At 35.7% G+C, this 27,729-nt stretch overlaps 1 protein-coding gene across 2 annotated transcripts in view; it reads right to left on the reverse strand.

The window, feature by feature from the left end:
• Positions 1-27,729, reverse strand: part of THSD7B (thrombospondin type 1 domain containing 7B) — a 1,060,674-nt gene that overhangs the window by 331,620 nt on the left and 701,325 nt on the right. For both annotated transcript variants that reach the window (XM_074399739.1, XM_010330508.3), the window contains exons 11-12: positions 22,553-22,682; positions 19,247-19,350 (exon numbers count right to left, since the gene is read on the reverse strand). In XM_074399739.1, coding sequence (XP_074255840.1) covers positions 19,247-19,350; positions 22,553-22,682 — 234 coding nt within the window. The remainder of the gene's footprint in view (positions 1-19,246; positions 19,351-22,552; positions 22,683-27,729) is intronic.

Raw genomic sequence — 27,729 nt, forward strand, 5'->3', positions numbered from 1 at the left:
CTTATACAGGAGTTGGGAACGTTTTTAGAAACTGTTTTTAGAAACCGGCATTTAGCATTCAATTGTAGTATTGGTAACTAATTAACCATTAGTAAAAATCAGATGTGCAAAACAATTTAAGATCCTATCTGCATTATGAATTTATAGTCTATGGTAACTACATTGTTCTCATTACCAGAATCCAAAAGATGTGGCAACATTCAAAATAGATAATTACCTAGCTTCAACAGCCTTGCTAATGGAGCCTTGTCAACCTGCATGTTAGCCCCTTAGATGTAGGATTCCTCTGTCTTGTTGAAAGTTCTACATTTGTTTGGGTAGCAAATTGAGTCACTGTGACTAAAAAGGTAGCACTATATGATTTTTAAGAAACCAGTGAAAGCAAGAAAAATAATCCCTAAGTGTAATAAGAGTTAAGCTGAAGAAAACTATTAAAAAAATCTAGCTGAGCATAATACGAAAGACTTAATACATTTCTAAACAATATATAACATGAATTATCCTCAGCTTGTAGCTTTTGGTTCAACAGGAAACATGTAAAAGAAATTATGATAGCCGGGCGTGGTGGCTCAAGCCTGTAATCCCAGCACTTTGGGAGGCTGAAGCGGGTGGATCACAAGGTCGAGAGATCGAGACCATCCATCCTGGTCAACATGGTGAAACCCCGTCTCTACTAAAAATACAAAAAATTAGCTGGGCATGGTGGCACGTGCCTGTAATTCCAGCTACCCAGGAGGCTGAGGCAGGAGAATTGCCTGAACCCAGGAGGCGGAGGTTGCGGTGAGCCGAGATCGTGCCATTGCACTCCAGCCTGGGTAACAAGAGCGAAACTCCGTCACAAAAAAAAAAAAAAAAGAAATTATGATATGGAATATGTGAAGAATAAAAGTCATTTTCTACCTGAATGGACTTTCCCCCCAAAGAATCTCAAACCACTTAAAACAAAATGAAAATGGAAAATTGACTTTTGACCTTCTGGGTTAACAGGTTATTTACTGATCGCCATAAAATATTTACCGTAACACAAATTCAAATTAGCTCAATCCTCTGTGAGTAAAAGAGGTCAGATCACACAGGACATAGATTTGCAAATCCTAATCTATCTGATCCAACAGAAGATAAAATGTTTTGAGATCTCGGATATGAATGAAAACAAATCAGTCATCATGGAACCTCAGCATTTAAAAACACATAAACAGGGAAATTCTATGACCTAAAAAGATGTTTTAATTTCAGTAGGGCAAAATATTCTATGGAAGACTGATATTTTGTCTGTTTGATAGACAAAGGTCTAATATGTAGCAAAGTTCAAAATTTCCATAGAAATCACAAAGTGAACAGAAGAAAAGAAAAAAAAAATGCATTTGTGTAATAAATATGTTTTAGAGGAAGAGACTAAGAATATATCACTCTATTACTAGGTAAAGTGGAAAACAAAGTATTTATTCAACTGACAAGTTGTTTCTTTAGCATTTGTTGTGATCTTGCTGGTTGTCCTACATGTTTTAATTGGAATAGGCCCTGTTGTTGTTCTATAATAACTCCAGTGAGAAAATCTGAAGAAAATTGAACCAATTATAAGCTCAAGTAGGAAATTATATTTGAGATAAGCAAACAAATGTCAGCAGTGGTACAGAGGGGAGAGAAGGTAGAAAAAATGAAACATGAAAGTAGTATGTTAGCATTTAATACCAATACATGGATAGGTACATGTATGAGTTGTATATTTGAAAACTTTTATATTGAAAAAACATTTTTTAAGTCAACATTAGTTAAAATTCTGTGAATACAAGAAAAGATAAGCATCAAGGCATTGATTTTCCTAATATTTTCTGAGTGCCTAAAATGTTCCAGATACTATGCACAGTAGTCCCCTCCTATTCATGGGGTATTATGTTCCAAGACCTCCAGTGGATGCCCAAAATTGTGGCAAGTGCCCACTCCTATAAACGCTATGCGTTTTCCTATACATATATACCTATGATGAAGTTTAACTTATAGAAGCACAGTAAGAAATTAACAATAACAATAAAATAGGACAATTTTAAAATTGTCAAAATTATAATATACTGTAATAAAAATATATGAATGTGGTCTCTTTATTTTTCTCCCTTTCTTCCCTCTCCTTCCTTCCTTCCTTCCTTTCTTTCTTTCCTTCTTCCTTTCCTTCATGTGGTTTCATTCTTGTCGGCCAGGCTGGAGTGCAGTGGTAGAGTGCAGTGGCACAATCTCACCTCACTTTAACCTCCTCCTCTGGGGTTCAAGTGATTCTCCTGCCTCAGCCTCCTAAGTAGCTGGGGTTGCAGGCACTCACCACCAAGTCTGGCTAATTTTTGTATTTTTAGTATACATGGGGTTTCACCATGTTGGCCAGGCTGGTTTCAAACTCCTGACCTCAGGTGATCCACCTGCCTTGGCCTCCCAAATTGCTGGGATTACAGGTGTGAGCCACCGTGCCCAGCCCCTCTCTTTCAAAACATCTTATTATTAAACCATACCATAGGAAACTGAAACTGTGGAAAGCAAAACCGCAGCTAAGGCAGGACTACCCTACAGAGTATACCAAGATGAATGAAACACAATTGCTGCTCACAGGTATTTAATAGGAAAGAGATGGATTAACCGATGATTACAAGTTAGCACTAAAAAAAAATGAAGGAAGAATTCATTGGGGAACAGAGAACTGTTTATTGAAAGCCCTGTGAAGACTTTAGTCAAAGCAGAGGTAAGAAAGACCTTTTGGAGAAAATTAAGTGTCAAGGTGAATTAGGTATTGGAGGGGTAGGTCCAAGTGAGTTACGAAATAAAATACAGGGGCCACATTATAAATAGCCCTGTATCTCATGTTTTAGAAGTAGTCAAGACAGTATTAAAATATTAAACGCATAGTTACATAATGAGATAGCAATATTGGAATAACTGTTTAGAAACATTGGTATAGATTTGGAGATTAAATAGAATAGTTCAGGTGACATGATGAAATATTGAACTAAACTGGCAGCAGTAATAAGGGAGAGAGGAGAATAGATTTGGGGTAAAACCTGTAAGATCTTGTATTTAATAAAATGTAACTGGTTAAAAATTGGGAAAATTCTAGAGTAATTTTCCAATGATGCCATTCTTTTTAACACAATATAGCAATAACAAGTTGAGAATATTGAGGTACATCACTAAAGTTTTAAAATTGCAATTAAGAGAAACAAGTCTGGTTAACTTAGCAAAAATGATAGAGATAGAAATAGAGAGGTATGAGGTATTTCACGGAACAGGAGGATAAGTTATCTACAGCCCAGCATGGTGGCTCATCCATGTAATCCCAGAACTTTGGGAGGCCAGGGCAGGTAAGCAGCTTGAGCTCAAGAGTCTGAGACCAACCTGGGAAACATGGTGAAACCCATCTCTACCCAAAATACAAAAATTAGTTGGGCATGGTGGAATGCACCTGTAATCCCAAATACTCAGGAGGCTGAGGTGAGAGAATCCCTTGAGCCCAGAAGACTGGGGCTGCAGTAAGCCATGATTGTGCCTTTGTACTCCAGCCTGGGTGATACAGATCCTGTCTCAAAAGAAAAAAAAACTAACAAACTATCTGTCAAAAACCAAAACTAAGGCAGTTCTCAATAGCAAGAAGTTTTGATGAAAACTACCACCTTAGTCCACTCAATTTAATATTCAAAATCCACAAAACTAGTTCCTTAAGCAATGGCTGGAAAATCAAGCCACCGATCTCATAGCAAAGAGAGAGCATGCAATTTGATTCATACCTCCACAAAGAAAGAAGAAAATGCACTGTTCAGACTGGGTTACTGGTGAATATAGGGATTATTAATGTGCAAATTTAGCCCATAAGATGAAAAAGCTAATGAGGAAGTTATGATATACATAGAATGGCCAATGCAGAGCAGGGTCATGAGGAAGAAGTGGTCTAGAGTGATTAAAGATCACTGGTCTGCTCAAATTGCATTTGGGAGTTAAAGAAAGGGTAAGGATCTTTAAGCCCAACAAATATGGGTAGTTAGTATAGGGAATAAATAATCTAAAATGGAGAAAATATTGGTAGTAACAACAACCATGGAGACAAAATTATTTTTTTCTGGTAATACAAGGAAGAAGAAGTACTTATTAGAGACCAACTATGTTAACAGTAGATTGGATTGTTATAATAATACCAATACAAACTACACTTAGCAGGTTCTAAAAGATAATAAACAGCTCTTTATGTGAAGAATAGTTATGCCATACATGTCATTCCAATACCTAGGCTTCCAAGGGCAATTGCTAATAAGATGACATCATACTCAAATTTTAAGTCTACACAAGTGTTTCAGAGTTTAATTGTGAGTTTGCAGTTTTGCAACTGTCACATCACTATCCACCATCCAATTGTAAATTCTGAAGTGCCTTGGACCCACAGGTTGAAATAAATGATTCTGTAAAAAAGTGTTTAGCAGTACTTCAATTTAAAATGCATTTGTAATTAATGCATATCTATATACACAATTAAACCAATTAGCTTATGTTATTAACAATGAGCACAAACTGTAAGGAATATTATTGGCATGGGAAGCATTTTGAGTAGTCCTGAAAATGAACAAATATTTTCAAATCAGATCTGTTTAATCAGGAGAAATGAAGCCAACACTTTACTTCTGGTTCTAGAAGGAACATTTTTGAATCTCAGCACTATTGCTATGCCAGAACTATGCTAGTAAAAGCCTCTGCTCCGCCATTTGTGACCATTGAAAATGTCTTCAGATGTTGTAAATGTCCTTTGAGGGAAAAATTCACCCCTGATTGAAAAGCACTACTCTAAAGAAAGAGAAGCCACTCTCTTTTTTTTTTTTTGTCCTACTCTGTTACAGGTAAGGGATAAAATCCTCTCAGTCTCATGTAAATTCATAGAGTGGCACCTGATAAATTATATAAATTTGATTCATAATCCTGGCATCAAAGAATTGGGTTGTATGGCATTTCCTCATCATCTCATTTTTATTTAACTAGAAATACATTTTTGAAGGAATTTGTAAAATATGCACACTATACAGTAAAGCTGATAGAGCCTCTACTCTCTAGGAGATTAAACTCTCATAAGCACAGTTCCCCTTTCCATTACTTGATTTAAGCACAGAAAAAAGTGTTTTGTCATAGTAATTTTAATGTGTTATAATTTCTGTATTTGACTTTGCAGAATAAAATCATACATTCATTACATGTACTTTTTCTCACTGTATTTTTGTCAAAGCTCTGAACCTCTGATAATGGCACATGGATTAATATTTATTGAGCAAACATTTATGGAGTAACTTTTATATGTGTAATATATGACTATTTGGGGCACAGGGGATATAAAGATGAATAAAGTACATTTTCTGCATTTTGGGAGCTGAAAATCCAATAAGAAAACCTTTAGGGTATAATATAATTCCTAAACGTAACGTACAAGTAAGAACAGAGTGTACACTGAGAATCGCTTAATTACAACTGGGAGAATGGGATTATTGGGAGAATGGGATTATTTGGAGAAGGAGATACATGACATGGGACTAGGACAGCACATAGGATCCTAACAAGTGGAGAAAGGTAAGATTTCCAGGTTAAAGGAGAAGCCAAAAGCTGATGAGTGCCTGTAGATTATGGATAATGCCTGCTCAATGGCTAGTGGACGAGGGATATGAGAGACAGCAGTGAGAGACATAAAAGTGTGCGCAGTAATGACTTCGAATAGAAAAAGACAGCTACTGAAAATTCTTGAGCAGGTGATTGAGATCATCAGATGAGTTACTCTACACAGGTGACCTTGGCTTTATAGCTTGTGATGGATTTGTAAGAAATGTGCCTGAAGATAGGAAGAAGTGTTCCTTGAACAGTGGGGTGTTACTACAATTCTCAAGTGGATATCAACAATGGTCTGGAAAAGGGAAAAGGCTCAAGAGTCCTCATGAGGATGGAACTGATGGAATTCTAAGCCTGATCTCTCTGTTAATGAATCAGTGGAGACGCAACCCCTTAAGACTGAAAAATCAGGAAGAGAAAATAGGTTCACTTTCAGAAACAATGAATTCGAATTATTATACTGTCTATTAGGTGGCTGGTATTCAGCACAGGAAAATTCTAAGCCTGGTGTCCAAAAGGAGATTTCCCTTGAAATAAAGACCTGGGGATTATCTTAAGAGCTTAAACCCTGGGCAGAGCTGAAATGATCTGGGGAGACATTAAAGATGAAAAACATAAAAGCAGCAGCACGGGCTGGGAGCAGTGGCTCACGCCTGTAATCTCAGCACTTTGGGAGGCAGAGACGGGTGGATCAGGAGGTCAAGAGATGGAGACCATCCTGGCCAACACGGTGAAACCCCGTCTCTACTAAAAATACAAAAAAAATTAACCGGGCATGGTGGCGCATGCCTGTGGTCCCAGCTACTCGGGAGGCTGAGGCGGAAGAATCGCTTGAACTCACGAGACAGAGGTTGCAGTGAGCCAAGATTGCGCCACTGCACTCCAGCCAGGTGACAGAGCAAGACTCCATCTCAATAAATAAATAAATAAATAAATAAATAAATAAAGCAGCATGAAGAATGACTCCATGTAAGATTCTAGTGGAGAAAGAGAATCGGGGTTCAGCGACTTGAGACCTGAGCAGTAGAGAGGCAGAGTAAACGCCAGGAGAAAACTGCAAAGCGAAACAGGAGTAGAGGTACAGAGCCTCAGAAAGAAAACTTTTCGGGGCTGAAAAGTAATTACTGGATTTAAAATGAGAAGATCACGAGTAACTACTGGGAGAGGGGTTTCTACATGCATTGAGCCATTTTAAAAAGAGCTCTTTTATCTTTCTTCCTCATTGCCCTTATACCTGGCTTCTGACAGTTTCCCCCAGAGCGTAGAAGAAAGAAAAAATGATTTTCTTTTCCAAATCCTGAATTCACTTCTGCATTCAATCATATCCCCTTGCGTAAAAATCATGCTCACTCAAGTATTTCCTCCCTCTTGAATACCCTCAATATATTTACCCCGCTACTTACCCCCCCCCCCCGCTTTTTACTTCATATTTGTACAGGGTGGTCCTATCATCACTCTTTGAACCCTGAGCTTTAAAGCTACTTATTTCTTGGTTTTCTCTGACAAACATTTAAACATTTTGTAAAACCATTTACTCAATATCTGTTTGTGGTTAGCCCTTGGTCCCAAAATTATTATTTAAAAAAATCTACAATTACTTTGCTGAGACTAGAGTCTGTATACTAAGCTACATTTACTCAATTGCCAAATCATTTATTCTGCCTTTATTTACACAGTTATTTTACAAACATTTGATAATATTACACACACACACACACACACACACACACACACACATATATATTTAATGGCCCCTATGTTTTTTTTTTTTATAAAATACCCACATTTTAAATAGCACAAAGATGTTAGGTGGCATTTCATGATAAACAGTCCATAGGCAAATGAGATTGAGATAACTTTGTTATTTAAAAGAAAAAAAAAAGTAATACACTTCTTTATTGCCACAGTCTAAGAGCCTTCAATAACTCTACACTGAGGATTCCTGCCTTCCTTCCTTCCTTCCTCCCTCCTCCTCCTTCTTTCTTTTTCTTCGTTCTTTCCTTCCTTCTTTCTTTTTCTTTCCTTTCTTTCTTTTCTCTCTCTCTTTTTGAGGATTTCTAAGCAGAAGATCATTTGGTCACAGAAACTCCCCCTCTTCACCCTTTGATTCATGTAACAATAAATCTCTCCACTATTTTCCACTAGTTTACTTTTTTAAAAATGTCTGTCATTATTTCCATTTTCCCTGCCTTGTAAGAATTGCTGTCTTTCAAGGTTTGAAAAACAAAAAGAGAGTAATATTTCCTGAGAAACTATAAACGTTGGTAAAAGCATCAAAAATTTGATTATTCACTTCATAGATAAGAATATTGAGAAGTTAAGTGGTTCGACCAAGCTCACCCAAGTAGTGAGCTAAACAACTATGATTTGAGCCAGGTCCCTCACATTTTAAAGTGAAGGAGCATCCCTTCATCACATCAGTTTGCCTCTAGGCCTTAGGCCTCTACATATCCTCTGTACTTTCTCCGAGTAGAAACTGGAATCAACTTCAACCTTTAAGCAAATGATTCATATATATATATATATATATATATATATATATATATATGTGTGTGTGTGTGTGTGTGTGTGTGTGTGTATACACATATTATATGTTTATAATATATATGTTTCTAGAAATTCTTGCATATTTAACTCCTCTCTTGCTGTGCATGTGTGCTCTGTGTGAATTTTTATGTCAATTATTGATGTTAACTTTTTTAAATGTATAATTTATTGCACTTTAGGTTCTGGGTTACATGTGTAGAACATGCAGGATTATTGCATAGGTACCTACATGGCAATGTGGTTTGCTGCCTCCATCCCCCTGTCACCTATATCTGGTATTTCTCCCCATGTTATCCCTCCCCAACCTCCCTAACCCCTGCTGTCCCTCCCCTATACCCCCCCAAGAGACCCCAGTGTGTGATGCTCCCCTCCCTGTGTCCATGTGTTCTCATTGTTCAACAGCATCCTATGAATGAGAATATGTGATGTTTGATTTTCTGTTCTTATGTCAGTTTACTGAGAACGATGGTTTCCAGATTCATCGATGTCCCTACAAAGGACATGAACTCATTTTTTATGGCTGCATGATATTTCATGGTGTATATGTGCCACATGTTCCTTGTCCAGTCTATCATTGATCGGCATTTGAGTTGGTTCCAGGTCTTTGCTATTGTAAACAGTGCCACAATGAACATACATGTGCATGTGTCTTTATAATAGAACGATTTATAGTCCTTTGGATATATACCCAGTAATGGCATTGCCAGGTCAAATGGAATTTCTATTTCTAGGTCGTCGAGGAATCACCACACTGTCTTCCACAATGGTCGAACTAATTTACACCCCCACCAACAGTGTAAAAGTGTTCCTATTTCTCCACATCCTCTCCAGCACCTGTTGTCTCCAGATTTTTTAATGATCACCATTCTAACTGGCCTGAGATATCAATGGTATCTCAATGTGGTTTTGATTTGCATTTCTTTAATGATAGTGATGATGGCATTTTTTTCATATGTTTGTTGGCCTCATAAACGTGTTCTTTTGAAAGTGTCTGTTCATGTCCTTTGCCCACTTTTGAATGAGTTTGTTTTTTTCTTGTAAATCTGTTTTAGCTCTTTGTCGATTCTGGATATTAACCCTTTGCCAGATGGGTAGATTGCCATTTTTTTTTCCCATTCTGTTGGTTGCCAGTTCACCCTAATGATTGTTTCTTTTGCTGTACAGAATCTCTGGAGCTTAATTAGATCCCATTTGTCTATTTTGGCTTTTGTTGCCAATGCTTTGGGTGTTTCGGTCATGAAATCCTTGCCTATTCTTACGTCCTCAATGGTTTTGCCTAGGTTTTTTCCTAGGGTTTTTATGGTGTTAGGTCTTATGTTTAAGTCTTTAATCCATCTGGAGTTAATTTTAGTGTAAGATATCAGGAAGGGGTCCAGTTTCTGCTTTCTGCACATGGCTAGCCAGTTTTTCCAACGCTATTAATTAAACAGGGAATCCTTTCCCCATTGCTTGTTTTTGTCAGGTTTGTCAAAGATCAAGTGGTTGTAGATGTGTGGCATTGCCTCTGAGGTCCCTGTTCTGTTCCATTGTTCTATATACCTGTTTTGGGGTCAGTACCATGCTGTTTTGATTATTGTGGCCTTGTAGTAGAGTTTAAAGTCAGGTAGCATGATGCCTCCAGCTTTGTTCTTTTTGCTTAGAATTGTTTTGGCTACGAAGGCTCTCTTTTGGTTCCATATGAAGTTTAAGGTTTTTTTTCCAGTTCTTTGAAGAGGGTCATAGGTAGCTTCATGCAGATAGCGTTGAATCTATAAATTACTTTGGGCATTATTTAAGGTGGTTTCTTCCAGTTATGTGAAGAGGGTAATAGGTAGCTTGCTGGAGATAGTGTTGAATCTATAAATTACTTTGGGCAGTATGGCCATTTTCATAATATTGATTCTTCCTAACCATGAGCATGGAATGTTTTTCCATCTGTTTGTGTCCTCTCTTATCTCCTTGAGCAGTGGTTTGTTGTTTGCCTTGAAGAGGTCCTTTACATCCTTTGTTAATAGTATTCCCAGGTATTTTATTCTCTTTGTAGTAATTGTGAATGGCAGTTCATTCTTGATTTGTCTCTCTTTAAGTCTGTTATGGATGTATAGGAATGCTTGTGATTTCTGCACATTAGTTTTGTATCCTGAGACTTTGCTGAAGTTGCTTATCAGTTTAAGGAGATTTGGGGCTGAGATGATGGGGTCTTCTAAATAAACAATCATGTCATCTGCAAATAGAGACAATTTGATTTCCTCCTTTCCTAATTGAATACCCTTTATTTCTTTTTCTTGCTTGATTGCTCTGGCTAGAACTTTCAATACTTTATTGAATAGGAGTGGTGAGAGAGGGCATCCTTGTCTAGTGCCAGATTTGAAAGGGAACGTTTCCAGTTTTTTTTCCATTCATTATGACATTGGCTGTGGGTTTGTCATAAATAGCTCTTATTATTTTGAGATACATTCTGTCCATATCAAGTTTATTGAGAGTTTTTAGCATAAAGGACTGTTGAGTTTTGTCAAAGGCCCGAGAAGGCCTTCTATTGAGATAATCATATGGTTTCTGTCTTTGGTTCTGTTTATGTGGTGGATTACATTTATAGACTTGCATATGTTGAACCAGCCTTGCATCCCCAGGATGAAGCCTACTTCATTGTGGTGGACAAGCTTTTTGATGTGCTGCTGCAGTCAGTTTGCCAGTATTTTATTGAAGATTTTTGCATCTATGTTCATCATGGATATTGGCCTGAATATTTTTGTTGCTGAGTCTCTTTTTTTGTTGAGTCTCTGCTGGGTTTTGGTATCAGGATGATGTTGGTCCATAAAATGATTTGGGAAGGGTTCCCTCTTTTTGGATTGTTTGGAATAGTTTCAGAAGGAGTGGTACCAGCTCCTCTTTGTACATCCGGTAGAATTCAGCTGTGAACCCATCTGGACCTGGGCTTTTTTTAACATCAATATTGTCCTATTCTCATTGGCCGAAAACCACACTGAGTGTGAAATTTCAACTCATCACTATCCTGTGCTCTCTACATAAAGTTAACTGTTACATCCCATTGTTTTATTTCCTAAAATGCCTTTTATGTATATTCCTTCTAATCCATTCCTAAGGTCATTCTTCTGGTATAAGCTTTCAAAACCCTTCCTGGCATAATTACAAAGTCTTCAAATACCCCCAGCTTTCTCATTTTCAGTTCCTACTTTTATGTTCTGCTATGAGGCAGATTACTTTATGTATTTGCTAAGGTTAATAGACTCTACTAGGTTTTAAATTCTCATTCCCCATACACCTCAGCTAAAAGACTGACTTTTTATTTTGTTTTTCTCACCATGTAAATTTTTCATAACATGGTTGGCATAAAGAGGCATTGTTTTGCAACTTTTGTATTTGTTTGAATTCTAAGTAGTGGTGAGGTTGAGTTTTAACTCTCCTGTTAGTTTTTAGAGCCTCTAGAGCAAGGGTGGTCTTCTTGTTCTTTCACTGCTACCTGAAAAGTGTGTTAGTGCTTCTCTTTAGAAATGAAAACAAAAAATGTGCAAATATTACATGCTTCTGGTGCAATCCTGAGATGGCACCTAGGATAAACAGATATGAAAACCCTGACCTTAGTAATCCAAGTGTTAAGGGAAGCCAGAAAACTCACATCTATTTGAAGAGATAAAATTTTAGTTATGTACAAGAGACAGATAATATTGCTACATTTACACAGTTTGCAGTAGACTTTGAAATTCATATTAGCATTCCTGAAGGGAAGATAGTTCTGTAACTGAGAACCATGTAGCTAGAAGAGAAATTTCTTACTAACAGTTTTACAAAGGACTGTATTCACCAATTAAAAAAAAAATTACTCACCACCCATCTTCACACCCAACATCTATTTTATCAGTAAAATATCTGCTGGGATGTGGGTAGGTGGAGGTGGAACAAAAGGGTTACTCTGCTCTTTGTATCATAGCTTATTATGTTAAAAATCGGAGGCTGGCACAAGACAGCATCTCTGAATCTGCAGTTAGTTCATACTGTTACTAAAGCATCATTGCCTTAGGTTGCTCATCACCTTTAATATTTATTTTTAATTTATCACCAACTTTAAAAAGTATGCACATTCTACCTGCAGCAACCATGAAAGTCAGAAATATAATCCTACCCTAAAACCTGCAAGGAAAATGAAAAATACTTGCCAAAATTATTATTCACTTAGATTAAAATGCAATCTTTGCTCTGATTTCAACACTTTACTCTCAAAACCAATGCCTCTGGTGTTTTAAAACCCATCCTTTTGTTATAATCTGAAGACATTTTAATTTAGAAAGTTTCCTATACTATCTAGTTTCTACATTTTAACCTGATCCTCCTTTCTTTTACCACTTAAAAATCAAAATATTTGGGAGAGATTTTTTTAAGTTCCTTAAAATATTTATAATGAATCATTTGATAAATCAATAAAGAATATTATGTCCTCCAATATTTTACTCTGTTAATGACAGAAATCACCCCAAGAATAATCATTAATACAAACACATATTGGGGTGCAATCATTTTTTTCTGTGCTATGAACACAGTTATTAAAAACTATCTCACAAAAGTTACTGCAAATAGTGTGGTTAGGTAAGTATTTGCATGTTGCCTACATTGGCAACCTTGATTTGGACAGAGAGGTCATGTCCTCCCTTCTTAGAGTCCATGAGAAAAACACTGCCAAATGTCTTTGCTCATTTAGAATACAGTTATGTTTGTGGAAGGGGCACCAGGGCTAGGCTATAGCTCCACATTCCCTACTAGAAATGCCCACAGCTCGTGGATAAGGTAGTTCATTTTTGTCAAAGCTTTGAAGTAAAAAGAAGAAACTACTGTACTTACTGTACTTCCTTTCCCAGAACACCTTTGTCTTCCTCCTCCCATACCAAAAATAAAAATGTCTGTGACTATCTCTGTTTTATTTTTTGGTTGTGGTTTTGGTTTTACTTTTCTTTTCTTTTATTTATTATTATTATATATATTTTTTGCTCTTATTCAGTCATAGCTCAAACTTGTATGTTTGCTTTGCTTTCTGAATGAACCGAAATGACTTTTTGCTTGTGATGTAGGCAGATGGCTTCAGCAGAAAATAAAACTGTAGCTCTAAGGTGAAGTGACTATGATATCTTCCATTCGGATAATGAAAGTCCAATGCTCCAGAGGTATCCTTTGTCTCCTAAACTACAAGGATACCCGGCATCAGAAAGAACACAACCAGATGACTGGCTGTCTTAACATTTGGTAGACTATAATGACTTCTTTATTTTAGAGTATGCGTTTTTGCTATATTTCTATGTTTTCCAGACAAAAGTTGGATGATGAGATGATAATGGGGTAATATATTTAACCTTCTCTCCATGAAGATAACATAGCCTAGAAGAATATTTTTACTCAGAAAATTAGAGTACTCAGGTCTACAACATGAAGAGTTTCCTCTGAATCCAACTTATGCAATTGATTTACTTGCCTTTGTTTCATGTAACTATGTAGCTTATGTAATTCATATAATGTTAGAAAATCATATAAATCAATTCTTAATGATTCAGTCACATGTTAAAAGCCTTCTTAGTAAAAGACTAGATTATGAAATGGTGTGTTAAATAAAGCATATCAGGCAAAAAAAAAAATGGTAAATACACACAAATACGTTTCTTATAAATTTTCACTTTTAAATACCAGGTATTACTGCTGTATAATTAAGACTTCAGATCTCCATTATTTAACTTCTTTCAATTTCTTACTCCATCTTTAAACAAAAATAAAACTAAATGTAATCCACAAGTAATTTTGAGACTGAATTATTTTGCTCAATTTTTTTTTCCAGAAAAAACATCTTTACTTTAAAGGGGTTCCTTGAATGCAAAGAAAAACACACAGAATCCATCAAAACTATTATATAAGAAAACTGTGACGAAACTATTAAAGAAGAACAAAAAGACTTGACAGAGCTTAGAGATCTGCCTCATTTGGTCTACCTAAACATTGCTCAGTGAAAATAAACCAAAAAAGATTACAGATAGTTCAGGAAAGTCAACGATACTGTAGACAAGATGATTTCGATCTCCAATACCTACTCTGTATCCATTACAGTGCCATAATGTCAAGTCTGTCGCTGACGGAGTATACTCACAGGCTGATGAATGACAAGAAAGTTCTGTCCAAAAGAAAAATACTGTAAAGTCCATTAAGTCAGCTTTAAAATAGTTACCGCGGATAGTAAAACAAAAAATCAGTCTGTAGTGAAATACACTTCACTTATAGAAATGACAGCATCTTGCTTTTTTCTCTCTCTTTTTTCATACCAAAGTTTCAGCATTTTAAGAGCAGTTTCTACAACGTGTAGTAGAATGTTTAAGTTTCTTCCTCTTATACTTTTATTTGCCATAAAATATAAGCCACCATTAAAAAAAAATTCTCTGATTAAGCACAAGACTCTGAGCAGAAAGAACACCTGGGTCTCCCTGAAGTACAAGACAGCTAGGACAATGAAACTCAAAATGCCCATCTTCCTGGAGATGGTGTAGACATTTAGCTACAGCTGTGATTCTATGTGCTGTTCTACCTTGCTGTTTTTCTTATTTTTTAACTGAAAAATTATTACATGAATGAAATCTTAACCATGAACCAATTAAACAGACCAGCAACAAAAGCCCAATGAAATAAAACAAGTGGTACGTCTGTTTCTGGCAGTCTAATGGGCATATAAATCCTGAAAAATCCTTTCAAATAAAAAGACTAACACACATGATAACATATATATCTTCTCAATGTATTGCTGGGCTTGTCTGAAAGTAAGGAATCCATAACACCCAAAACAAAGTGAAAGCATGAGAATATGCAAGGTAAAGGAGAAAGACACATTTCATCCCATGGGTGTCTAACAAATCTTAGAGATACCAGTTTTTACTTTTATGGATTCATAATGCACAGAAGAAAAAAATATAAGGCCGGCTATGGAGAATCCTTTAAAATTCCTATACTAGAAGCAATGACAACGAACACTCACTGTTAGTGTTTAGAGATATACTAGATAGAAATAAACTTGTCAAGCGCTAGTCTTGGCAAGACAACTTGCAATTCTAAAACACAGCATTGGATAGTAAGAGAGAAGAATCCTTCATGAGAATGCATAATCTCAACCTGGCCTTCCCATGACTTTATGGTCTGAGTTCAAACTCCTTCTGGGATTCAAAACAAAATAAGCTTTTCCAAATTGATAAAGCCTTTAAGTCCTTAAATTAATTACATCTACAAAGACCCTTTTTGCAAATAAAGTCACATGTGCAGTTTATAATGATTAGTATGTGGACATGTATTTTTGGGAATCATAGTTCATCCTATTAATATGCGTGAAGAAACAAGACCCTATTTGTTAAAACTAGCAAAAACCGCCAACAGCAGAAGCTTCTCCATATAGTGCAAAACAGGCAGTTCCTCTTTCCCGCTTCCTCCCTTCCCCCATTAGCTTTTCTTCCTGGACCTAGCTTTTTCAACATTTTGCAATGCAGTTACTTAAATAATTCCTTCAACTGAATAAATCACATTCTTTCATTATTATTACTTGAGCCAGGGTCTTATTCTGTCACCCAGGCAGAAGTGCAGTGGCATGATGACAGCTCACTGCAGCCTCAACCTCCCAAGTCCAAGCGATCTTCCCACATCAGCCTTCTGAGTAGCTGGGACTACAGGCATACACTACCATGTCTGGCTCACTTTTAAAAATTTCTATTTTTGTAGAGACAGGGTCTCGGTATGTTGTCTAGGCCGGTCTCAAACTCCTGGGCTTAAGGAATGCTCTCATCTCCGCCTTCCAAAGTGCTGAGATTACAGGCATAAGCCATCACGCCTGACCAGATTACATTAAAAAATATTTTTACCAAAGTAGTACATATTTATAGCATTGAAACTTAAATAATGATAAAATAAATAATTACCTGACTCCTCACTTTGAGTCAATTATTACTGACTGTTTTACAATTTCTTCTAATGGGTACTTCATGTTTTGAAAAATATTAATATAGCTCTATTAGCCAACTCCTTAATGACAGGTGTTTTCTACTGTTGTCTTTTTGAAGACAACACCTCCCAGGTCCCTCCACCAAACTCTCAATATTGTTGAATCACATTTTTTGCTTAAATCCGTAAGTCAATGTTTTAGCCTTTATGACAATATATTCTTTATAGATCAGCTGAAAAAGTCTATTGTGACTACACCTCCTATCTACAACATTTTGTACTTCCTGGAATTCTTTCACTTTTATTTGCAAACGTTTCTTTGAATCTGGAAAAGTGCTTTCACACCTATGAAACGCTTCTCAGGTCAAACTGACAAATCCTCTATTCTTTCTATTGTTTATGTTAAGACACCCCTCCTGACACTTTATAGGTCTCCTGCTCTCACCAGATGAGCCTAGTGAACAGTTGGAGGCCTGTGAACAGCAGTTGTCCATGAATTTTCCCTCTCTTTCTTCCTAGGAATGCCGACATCCTCTCTTCTAGGTGGCATAACCAGATTGCATCTTGATTTATTCATGTTTGATGAGGTACATACTCTATTTACTTCTGGAAACAGGATGCTATGAAGGTAAACTTTTGGAGATTTTGTTTTCTGCAAATATTTTCATGTTATCTTAGTACTTGAATGATAATTTAATATAGACTTCTTGGTTGAAAATATTCTCATTCCACATTTAGAAGCTACTGCTGTATTTTCTTCCGCTTTCCAATGCTGATGTTGAAAAGTCCTATAATCTTATTCAAGAACTCGAGGTGAAGGATCATGCTGTTTACTCTGGAAGGTTTTAGGGTCATGACTTTACCCCATGTGGCCTGAAATATCACAGTGGCGAGCCTTGATATGTGTCTTATTTAAACATCTTGGCTCCTTAATGGGTATATTTCTAATATTATTTCTTCAATTCTTTTCTCCTCTTTATATTCTCTTTTCTCTATATTCAACTCTTAGCAGTTTAATGTTTAGAGGAAACCAGGGTCTTATAATTTCTTATTCAGACATTCCTTTGATCCACCTGATTTCAGTCTAGTCCCGCATCTCCACCCACCTTTGCTCTGCTCATGGTCCCAATGAGTCAAAAACCTCTCTGCTTCCCAGAGAATATATCTCCAGGCTCTTACAAGAAAAAGAAATAGTAGAAATCTGACTCCATAGAGTGAAAGAGTGAGGAACTTGATCAAGGAGGAACTTTGCTACTCTTTATTCAGACATTCAGAGCTCTAGTTTTGATCCCTAACTACCAATGCGCGCACGCGCGCACACACACACACACACACACACACACACACAAACCTTGCACACTTCCTTCTGCAGAATGTGGTTTCTTCCTGGAGTTGTCCATGACATATCACTTGATTTCTCTTCGGCTCCCACACCTTCACTCTTGCTAACACTTCAGTGTAACACTGTTCTGCAAAGTACTTTACCATATCTCCATTTACTTTCCAAATTTATATATTATCACCTAGGTTATAGTTGGCTCCTAATTTACCTGAAGGTAAGCTTACTGTATTCCTTGTTCTTTGGGGCGATTTTTTTTTTTTATTATGGAGACTGACCTCATTAGAGATATATTTAATCTTACTGTTTTATATTTTCCTTTATGGTTCTTAAGTAATTTTAAATAAAAGATGGAGGTATAGAAATGTCTTTCATCCATAATCCTAAAATTGAAGACCCTCTTCAATGTTAAAAGTACAAATTGTCCATCAAGTAAATACCAGGAATTTTCTAACGTTGGCATCAAATTTAGAGAAAGTTCATTGCAAAATATAAAGAACTATCAGGCATCCAGCTAGAAAGACTCATTTAAATTGAAATCCTAAGATATTTCTTATTCTAGAAAATATGAAATTTCTTGCTTTTTATGTGATTTACAAACAGTATCCTTGCAGAATTTGCTAAATTGTTTGGTTTAGTATCATAATATCACAGAGTAACAAATTCAAGGTCCTATTTAAAGTGTACACTACATAAAGGTGCCATTTTTTTAACAGGGCTCCATTCATGGAGTAGGTATGGGTGATGTGGATATTCTATAACAATTTTTCAGCAGAAAATAGGCAAAAATTTAACATAACAATATCATATTATAATAATTTAGTTATATATAAAAGTAAGATTTCTTAAGAAAGTGGTTCATTCTTATAATTTACATAAAGTAATGGCATATCCCCATAGCAGTCTTAAATCAAATCGCCTGACCAATAATTTTATCTATAAATTTTTTGACAGGGACATTATTTCCAAAGTACAACCTATGTAACAAAAAGAGAAGCTTAATTCTAAATATGCCTTGCAAAAGAACATTAGTTATGAAACCAGTATAATTTAATTAATTCCACAAGCTTTAGTTTTGCCACATATATCCCTTTAGTGACAAAGTGGTCAGATTTCGAGAATAATGCACTTCATATCAAGCTTCATATCATTGGCACCTGGATTATGAATGAAATAGAAAAGTGAGCAGTCTGATGATTCTCTGGGTACTTTTCAGAGATTTTCCACACCTTCTAGGCATTGATGATAAAAAGCAGTTCTACTCACATTCAGAAGCTTATTCATATGTCTTCCAGAAATTTTAATACTTCCTTTGTATACATTTAACATAGAAGATACATGGTAACTATATACATGACAATTATATTTAAGCCATATGCTATGATCATTAAGATCTGTCGATTCATTCGGTTATTTTTTCATTCATCAACAAATATCTAATTAGCATGTAAAAATATAAGGTATACAGATGGTTGTATCTAATCTCGACATAACATTCATTCACAGGTATTAGGTAATAACTAACATGCATTTGGAATATGAGCATTGGTGTATGCTATAACTGAGAACAGGTATTTTTTTCTATTGCTTTAGTCCTTAGGTATAATAACTGGTTATAGTTAAAGATATCTAATATCAAATGTCAACTGTGCCAAATCCTATTTATCTCTAATGTCGATACATATAAATAATTCAATCCAATAATATCACATTTCATTCAAATATAAAAATAAGCAACACGTGTGAGTTACATAATTTTAACTTACACATTAATAGAAAACTATGTAAAAATCATCTTACCTCTTGTTTGTAACCCCTTTCCACAGGCTTCACTGCTGCCCATTATTCCCTGCCTGACAGACTCTGGCACTAAGATACAAGGGTTCCATTTCTGTGGCTTCCACCTGTGATTACCAAAAAGAATGGACTAGAAACTTCACTATGATCAACATGCAAAAGATACTTAGATATGTTTGAAGTTTAAAAAGCATAAAGGCAGTAATTCAATAAAATGTATGTGAAACCAATGTCATAAAGCCAAGCCTTGACAAACACTAGAATGACAATAATCCATTCAACCCCAGATTTATGATTTATGCAGTAATTTGATGTTTTTGAATTGGTCCTGTGATTGAGAAAAAAACTGAATTTATATATTTGCACATAAACTTTGATTAATATAGAAAAGTGGCAATAATAAACATTAGAGGCACAGATCAGTCTGGAAGGTGTAGTTCTTTATGCACTTAAAATTGTTTTGAAAAAAAAAAAAAAAAACAATAAAAGTAAAAAGAGAGAAAATCTCTATGTCCCATTGGCGAGTTAGAGAATCAAGGTTTGAACATCTGTAAGCTTGAGGTACAAACTTTCACGTTAATCTTCTGCTTCAAAATTTTTATAATGTTCTGCTTATAAAATTTTTGATTTGATCCTCTGCTTCAAATTTTTATAAGGTGTTTCCAAAGACTTTTGAACTAAATCAAACATCTCAATAGGTTATAGAGTAAAAGAAGAACGGGCACCTTGGACCTATCTTATCTGATAGTTAATCTTAGGAAAGACGAATGGACCTGCCACTGATAAAATACCGTAATTTCTAATCCTCAGAGGATATAGTCTCAAAGGAAATCTCGCTTTATAATGGCTTTTCTTTCTCAGGTCAACAAAACTCTCTTTTTATGACTTACAGGGCAGAGTATGACTTGTGTCCTTAAATCTGTTTCTTCAAAATATTTCAGAAAACCCAAACCCTAAGTATAACTACAGATTCTGCTCTTTCACTTAGCACATTTTAACCCTTTTCATATGAGCCAATACCTCTGATAAGAGATCGACTTCAAAAAAGTAAACAGAAATATGAAGCAAAACGTCATTGACCTCATTCAAGTGAACTTCCTAATCAGACTAGCTGAAGGGCTGGAGAAAAAATAGGAAACAGCTAAACAGAAAATCTGTTACATTTAAAGAAATCACCTATTAATTTTAGATTTTTGTATATGCATAGACACATTCTGTATGATTCCAACATACAGAACCCCAAAAGTAAGGGATTTTAGTCCAGTGTTTGAACTAAAGTATGTCATTCATTTATTCAGTTTCCTGAAATTGAGTTTATGTAGGCTTTCTTGACTAAAATGAGACCAAGAAGTTCAGTCTCCTTACCTTGGTGAGTAGGCTAAAATTGGAATTCCTTTATTAAAATTTCAATTTTAGGATGATAAACCCAGCCTCAGAGAAGTTACATGATTTGTCTCAGGCTGCATAAGTCAAGATAGGCCAATTACCAGTCCTGTCTTCAGATGCTCAGCCACAGCCTCTTGGGAACATCTCATTCCCAATTCTACAAAGGTATAAAGTCACCCATGCTGTCTTACCTAATTAATATGTTGAGGGAAGCTCAAATTCACAGGACAAATTAAATAGACTTTTTGATTCTGTTTTAATTTGATAAACATGTGAACAAGTTACCATAATGGAGTCAGAAAGAAGAATCAGAAGATAACAATAAAGTCCTATGTTAACTCGCTTCCTAAGATAACTTCCTCAATAACATATCGATGAAGAGGAAAGCAAAATCTAAATTGGACCTATATTGCTCAAAATTCAAGGATGTTTCAGTAAGAAGCAGATATTCATGGTGATAACTTGGATACTTTTTGAACTATGCATCAGGAGGAATGGTACAATGATTCAATTCATACACAGTAGAACTGATTGTTGGGGAATGTGGCAGGAAGTCATTGATAGAAACTAGTTCAAACATGAGTAGCTAAATTCAAAGGCAATATCAGAGTAAAATGAGTGGACAAAGGAATGGAAGATCCCACTAATAATATTTTGATTTTATCTGATTATAACAGCTTTGGGTTCATAAAAATGTCTAATAATATTTGATTTGGCTAATTTTTTTTCTCATTTGGATACTTTCCTTGAGAGCTGTTTTGCTGGGCTCAGAAGTTTCAATATTTAGACATTGTACAAAAGGCTGAATATTGACAGTGTTTCCACAATGGCCCTGTGGTTAATGAGAAAAAAAAACTGGTAGTCTGGGCATGTTCCCAGTGTTTATTTACATCCTCCCGAAATTGGTCATCGGACAGAAACAATGAGAGTAAGAGATGATAAAATCAATAGTAACTTAGACTTCTTCAACGATCTCTTTCTTCTTTAAAAAGGTAAATAATTTGTATTTTCCCAAATAAATTGGCCCTTGAATTTCACAGTTTTAAGTTTAGTTTCTGAAATTATTAGCAGAAACAAGGGGCATTTTTGCAAAAGGCCCATGTGCTGATTTTTAAGTGTGCAGATAAAACCTATATTATTTTTAAGACCATGGATTATTTTCACAAATCAGGAAAACCCCTTAGAGATTGAATTTAATCCAAATACACTTTAAAGTAGCATTTCAATCAGATATAAACCTGTCAAGTGTTAAAAGGGGAGAAGTCTGTGAGTAAGCAAAGAAGCCTCAGGTATTATTTTTATAAACAGTAATCACCATTTTCCAAGAGGGAATATAGAGGGAACACATATAGTTTAAAAGTTATTCATTTTCTTTTCATAATAAAAAATTTTATCCCTAAGTTAAACTTTTTTTTTCCCTTGGATGATTTCTGAAATTGTGTATCACAATAATTGAGACCAAAAAAATTTTTAATTAAAATAAACAAGGAAGTACAAATTTGTTCTTAATTCTTGATTGGAGGTTTTAGAATGAGAATAATAGAATGAAGGTAAGTTACCTCGTGTTTGTGTGTGCATGTGTGTGTGTGTGGGGGGGGTTGTGTATTCATTCTCCTAGCCCCCAGATAACAACCATAATACCACCTCATCCTGAATCTCTTTTGAACATGATCTTGAAAATGGATTGCCACTGAGTCATAAGTCAAGCAGCTTACAGTCAAACATGCTTGCTTTACTCCGTTAATTAGACTTTCATATTCTCTTACTCCTTCCAAATATGTTCCAGATAAGTAAGAATATTAATGTATTTGAAGATATGCAGCCATACTTCCTATTTTTCACAAATGACCATTAATTATATGACAGAAAATAGGTTATAATTTATAGTAGGTCTAATGATAATTTTAAAAGGTAACTACTCACCGATATATAGGACACAATGAGACATCTTCACACTCTCTCTCCTCATATAAAGTATCTGGACATTCCTGGCCTCCATTGGTTGCTTCCTGGATGATGATTCTGTATCGAGACTGTTTTACTGTGGCATTTCCTGAAGAAAAAGAAAAAGAAAATTATATAATGCCATTTTATGTTGATGCAGATCAAAATCTAGGTAGCAATTGCAAAAAAAGAAAGCGAGATAAAGCAAGCACATGTGGAAAATCAACCTGGGAATGAAAATAAGCAAAGACCAGGAGTTAACACTCCATCTTGCTTTTATGAAATAAACACACAATACTTAATAACAGTGATTTCGAATATAATTGTTTCCCACTGTCTTAATGTGTTTAAATTAATTAGAATCGATATTACCAATGGCATAAAAGTTTTATGGCATGATCAGAGGGGCCCCAGAAACCCTCTTTAATCTCCAAACAACAGCTGAAAGCCCTGGAGTTTGATTATCAGCAACTCAGTCCCTTGAATAAGGCACTTTTCCATCCAGGCTACTTTTTATAATGCAAACAAATTGCACCTATATAAATTAATATATTAGTAACCTATTTATTTACAGACATTAGTTTATTAGATTTCTTATTCCTCATAACCTCATAACCTTATAACCATATGTATTAGGAAAGAACAAAATATTGTTTACTTCAGGGTTTTGCTGAGAAGTAGAAGTATTAATAGGAACATCAATAAAAAACAATTGATGTTCACTTTAATGTGTTGAAGCACTCATTTCACAATCTTTAGATGCGTTTTGAATCAACATCAACAACAAAAATCAATTATCATTAAAGTGCTTAGCAACAATTTCAATTACTATATGCAAGATAGACTATTTGCACTATAAATGCAGACACAAATCTCTGACCTACAAAACTTACAATTAAGCAAGAAGTAAAAGGGGCAGACATATACACAACTAGTTAGAAGACACTGTGGTGTGAGCAGTGTCAGACTGTGACACAGCGTTAGGTGGGTATAGAAGAAATAGAAGTCATTTATTACTTTGGCAATGAAAGAGGGCTCATGAAGGAGACAGATTTTTATCTGCCTAGAAGCCCTTGATGGCTAAATAGAAAAAAATATATATATATATATATTTATAATATATATATTATATTAAAATATATAATATTTTAATATAATATTTTATTTTATATTATATTATATAATAATATAATATAATATATATATTATATTAAAATAAATATATATATATATATATATATATATATATATATATATGAATGAAGCCATTTCAGGCCAAGAAAACACTTTGAAGAAAGGCATGGAGATATAAGAGTGCAAGACATTTATTTACAAAGACAGATATGTAACTAAAACACTCAGAAGGAAGGTATGTGAATATGGCTCTGGGTGTGTGCACATGGGGAAGGTGGGAGAGAGGGAGGAGCACAGTGAAGGTTATAAAGAGTAGAGAGAAAAGAAAGTATGGGAGAAGATGTAATACATTGGTAGGTTTGGTACAAATAATGGACCTACGCATATCAAGACGTTAACTTAGAAAGCCAGTCAATGAAATAAGAAGACTTTATTAAAAGTATAGATGCATATTTTTTAAAAAAAATCATTAATACCAGCAGACTCACAATGAGAAGCAATTCACCCACTATGAAAGCTTTCCTACTCTGTGTCTTCCTTTTCAGAGGGAACACTTTCAACTCCTTCCATATTTAATTTTTCTATTGTTACCTCCAAGTCTATAAATACTATGCTTATGTCATTACTTCTTGATCTATGATTTTCAGCCATCACGTATTGACTTTCTGCTGTGGTTGACAGTTTACTTTGTACCATCTTCCAATCTTTTATGATGATGTTGCTATTTTTATGCTTCTACTGGTTACTTAAATAACCCATATTTTTTAAGCCCTACCCCTCACTCCTGTCCTACATCAGACCAGTCTCTACAGCTCTGCAGAGTCCTCCTGGGTAGAATAGCTTTCTCTCTGCCACCACCCACCTTCCTGCTACATTAGGTCATGTCTCCCAATGTTGTGTCACCAATTTCTCTACTTTTTGGTCTTACCCAGTAATGTTCTGTCATCCATAAAGATCTCTCACCCACTAATGGTCCTCTCCTTTTGTTTTTGAGAAGGAATTAAGGCTTTTAAAATTACTTTCCTATCATTTCTAATGAGATCCTTGGAAAAAGGAGAGACCAACACCTTTGCACATCTCATGATCTTGAACTGGAAATTAAGAAGATATACAGGATCTTTTTGATCTATTCCCTGCAGATCCCTCTTTGTCCTTCTTTAACCTGCTTTCTACCCAGAGATGGGCTTCACTGGTGGCCTCCTGGCCCATTGGTTTCCATTTGGGCTTTGCCAATGGGGGAATGGGATACACAAAAGAAAAGAAAAGAAAATGGCAAGAGGAGGAACAGAGACATCAGGGTATTTATTCCACCAGATTCCATCCTCTGTATTGCCTTGTCTCCCTACCTCTAACAAAAGCCACGGTTCCTATAGAGTGGCATTTACCTATAGCTATTAAATACGTCTTTTTTCATTCCACTAAATGTTTCTCCCTCCACCAACTTTAAAGCTCCTAACCTTCACTAGCCCAGATCCTAAACCATGATACCCTGCTAGTCTACCTTAACACTTCTCATTCCTTTGTAAATAGTACCTTCATTAAATCTTCCTTGGCTGCCCCATTTGAGTGGACTATGTTTTCCCTGCCAGAACATGCCAATAAAGTCAAAGAGTCAAAGGAGAGATGCTGCTATTTGAAAGAGTAAATGCTATAATTGGCCCCTTTTTAAATGTAGTTAAGCTTCTGTGAGGAGTTTAGAAATAGAAGCTTTGAAAAAAGAAGGTTACCAAGACAGTTGTGCATCATAATAATATAAAAAGCTATCTTCATTTGGGTTGGAACAATCTTTTGTAAATAATTATGCCTTCAGGAAAAAGTTCCTTTCCCTACTCCCAATTAATGCCAATTATAATGTACTATATCTGTTTAGCCTATACTGTATTATTTAACCTTAGAATGTTTCCTTGAGTATGGGTTTGTGTGTATGTATGTTTTGTCCAAATATTACCTTAGGAGTCTGTAAATAAAGATTGAAAATAATAGAAACAAATGAAAGGGATGCCTTCACGTCACGTCAAAAGAGAAGCCTTAAGGGAGACTACACATTTAGCATGGATCAGTACTTCTCCTTTTTACACTGAACATGCACATGCACACATCACACACACTGTACACATACGATACACATTCGCATGCAGAGGTAGTCAGCCTTTATGGTGCGACTCCAGGTCGAATAATCTAAAATTTGAGAAAAATTGTTGCATTGATTTTCATGCCCTACAGCTATTCAAGTGGAGGTTTAAATGGATGGATCCTCTAGTTAAAATCAACATTTAGTATCTAAGTAAGATTTTTCAAGGGGAAACTGATCCGCACTGTTCGTAAATGAAGAAAAATGTATATGTCTTTGAAGAAGGAGGGATGGAGGGAGGAAAAGAGAGAGAGCGAGAGCGAGAGAGAGAGAGAGAGAGGTAAGTGAGGATCTTGAGCCACTGAAACAACACCAGAGATGTGTTAAACACTGCTAAGAGTCTCACTCTCTCTCTCTCTCTCTCTTCTCTCTCTCTCTCCTGTGTGTGTGTGTGTGTGTGTGTGTGTGTGTGTGTGTGTGTGTGTGTATTTCCTTGAACTACAATCCCACAAGCTCCTAACAGTTTACAGATGCCATGGCATTGTCAGGAGTTACCCTATATGGTCTAAAAAGGGAAGGCATAAATAATCCTCACCTTGTTGAGCATATATCAAGAAATAACCATAAAAATGGGCAACCATCATCCCTCAGGGCTGCTCCATAGAGTTGCCATTTTTTTCTTCCTTCACTTTTTTTTTTTTTTTTTTTTTTTTTTTAGTTTTAGAGAGTTTGAGTGAAAAGCTAGAAATAGTCGTCCAGGAGACAAAGGCTCTAGTGAAATGAGATGAGTGCTTTGTAGGTAAAAGTTAAGTTCTTATTTGTACAGGTAAAAAACAAACCAATTTAACAAGATTACAATATTTTCTATACAAGGCTGGTTTAAGATTTATAAAAAATTCATTGATTACAGTATATTTTTCCTACTTTTTTTTCAACTGTTTTTTTCTTTCCTTTTCAACCCAGGAGTATATTTAACATTTCATCTTTTTTTTTTTTAATTGTACTTTAAGTTCTGGGGTACATATGCTGATCTTGCAGGATTATTGCATAGGTACACACATGCCATGGTGGTTTGCTGTCTCTATCCCCCCATTACCTACATCAGGCATTTCTCCCAGTGTTAAGCCTCCCCAACCTCCCTGACCCCCTACTGTCCCTCCCCTCGCCCCCCACCCAATAAACTTGCTTTCACTTTACTCTATGGACTTATCCTGAATTCTTTTTTGCATGAGATTTAAGAATCCTCTCTTAGGATCTGGATCCATATTCCTTTCCTGTAACAATTTCACGTCATTTTGAAGCCAGTGTGAGGGCTGTATCAAGGGAGAACAGTAATCCCAAAAATCCAAGAGGTAACTGGCAACAAAAGAAATGGAGTGTGAGGCAGCCCCCAATATCATGGTTTGAAGCTAGGTAACAGAAGATGGGCAAAAGCCAAGTAGAAGCTCTCAGAAAGTGATGTCAAACAATACCTCCTTTTCCACTGAAAACACAGGAAAAAGTGATTTCTGGGAAGGAGCTAAAGAAAGGAGAGGATAGTGGCTTTACCAGCGGACTACATTTAAATCACCTATGTGTGTAAAACACACCTTAATTTACACTAGATCTACTTCTAGGCATTTTGCATATGCATATGATGCCTTGTTTTATTATTATAATTGATCAGATTGGTATTATTATTTCCATTTTACAGGTAAGATAATGGAGGGTAGAAGAAGTAAAAAAATTCCCAAAATTATTTACCTAGAGTTAAAACTGTACTAGGCAGACATTTAGGCCCATAATATTTCCATTAGAGACTTTATAGTATGATGAAGAGAAAGAGGGGAGCTTTTGGGGTCGAGAGGGGTGAGGTGGGGGGGGTGTAGTTTACATCCCTGTCCTTCTGTTATTCTAAAGGAATACTTCTTCCCTTCTAAGCAATTTTTTCAACAGCACCCACTTACACAAG

Source organism: Saimiri boliviensis, chromosome 5, assembly GCF_048565385.1.
Source record: "Saimiri boliviensis isolate mSaiBol1 chromosome 5, mSaiBol1.pri, whole genome shotgun sequence".
Classification (NCBI taxonomy): Eukaryota; Metazoa; Chordata; class Mammalia; order Primates; family Cebidae; genus Saimiri; species Saimiri boliviensis.